Source organism: Corvus brachyrhynchos, unplaced genomic scaffold, assembly GCF_000691975.1.
Source record: "Corvus brachyrhynchos isolate BGI_N302 unplaced genomic scaffold, ASM69197v1 scaffold94, whole genome shotgun sequence".
NCBI lineage: Eukaryota > Metazoa > Chordata > Aves > Passeriformes > Corvidae > Corvus > Corvus brachyrhynchos.
Window position 1 is genome coordinate 590,304 of NW_008238330.1, and position 494 is coordinate 590,797.

The 494-nt window shown below is 48.8% G+C and overlaps 1 protein-coding gene across 2 annotated transcripts in view; it reads right to left on the reverse strand.

Annotated features, from left to right (window-relative positions):
- Positions 1 to 6: 6 nt before the first annotated feature.
- Positions 7 to 494, reverse strand: part of LOC103615827 — a 2,098-nt gene continuing 1,610 nt past the window's right edge. Inside the window, exon 3 of one of the 2 annotated variants that reach the window (XM_017734608.1) lies at positions 7 to 183. In XM_017734608.1, coding sequence (XP_017590097.1) covers positions 178 to 183 — 6 coding nt within the window. In that variant the 3' untranslated portion in view covers positions 7 to 177. Of the gene's footprint in view, positions 187 to 494 lie in introns of both variants that reach the window. The other variant, XM_017734607.1, reaches the window with a different exon arrangement.

The window sequence follows — 494 nt, forward strand, 5'->3', positions numbered from 1 at the left end:
GAGAGGGCCCGTCAGCTTCACACAGCGACCTGTGCGCCGACCCCCAGGGATTCTGCGCGTTTTTGAGCTGAAGGGGAGTAATCTGGAGTGAGAGTCTCCGAAGATGCCTGGTAACTGAGACGATGAGGCTCACGGCGTTCGTGGGCTCGGCGCGGCTGTCAGCGAATGCCCGCGGTTCTACGGCTGCTAAAAAACAACGAAATGAACTCCTGTAAAGCAAAGCGAGTGTTTACCTTACATTTCATGTCACTTCAGATAGGCTTATTGTGCGCCTTTGTTCTGGAGTCTTTTAAATGTCTGAGCCTGCAAATGCTACGTGTTACGGCAGTCCCGATTGAAAACACACAGTGACTTTTAAGGAGCACTTTAATGGACAGGGTTTTCGTCAAAATCAGTTTGAACTGTCAGCAATTAAGTGAGTGGTAGCTCAGGCAAAGACTTACTCGTACAAACTCGTGGCAAAATGCTCTTTTGTACGAGAACTTCATACTTAG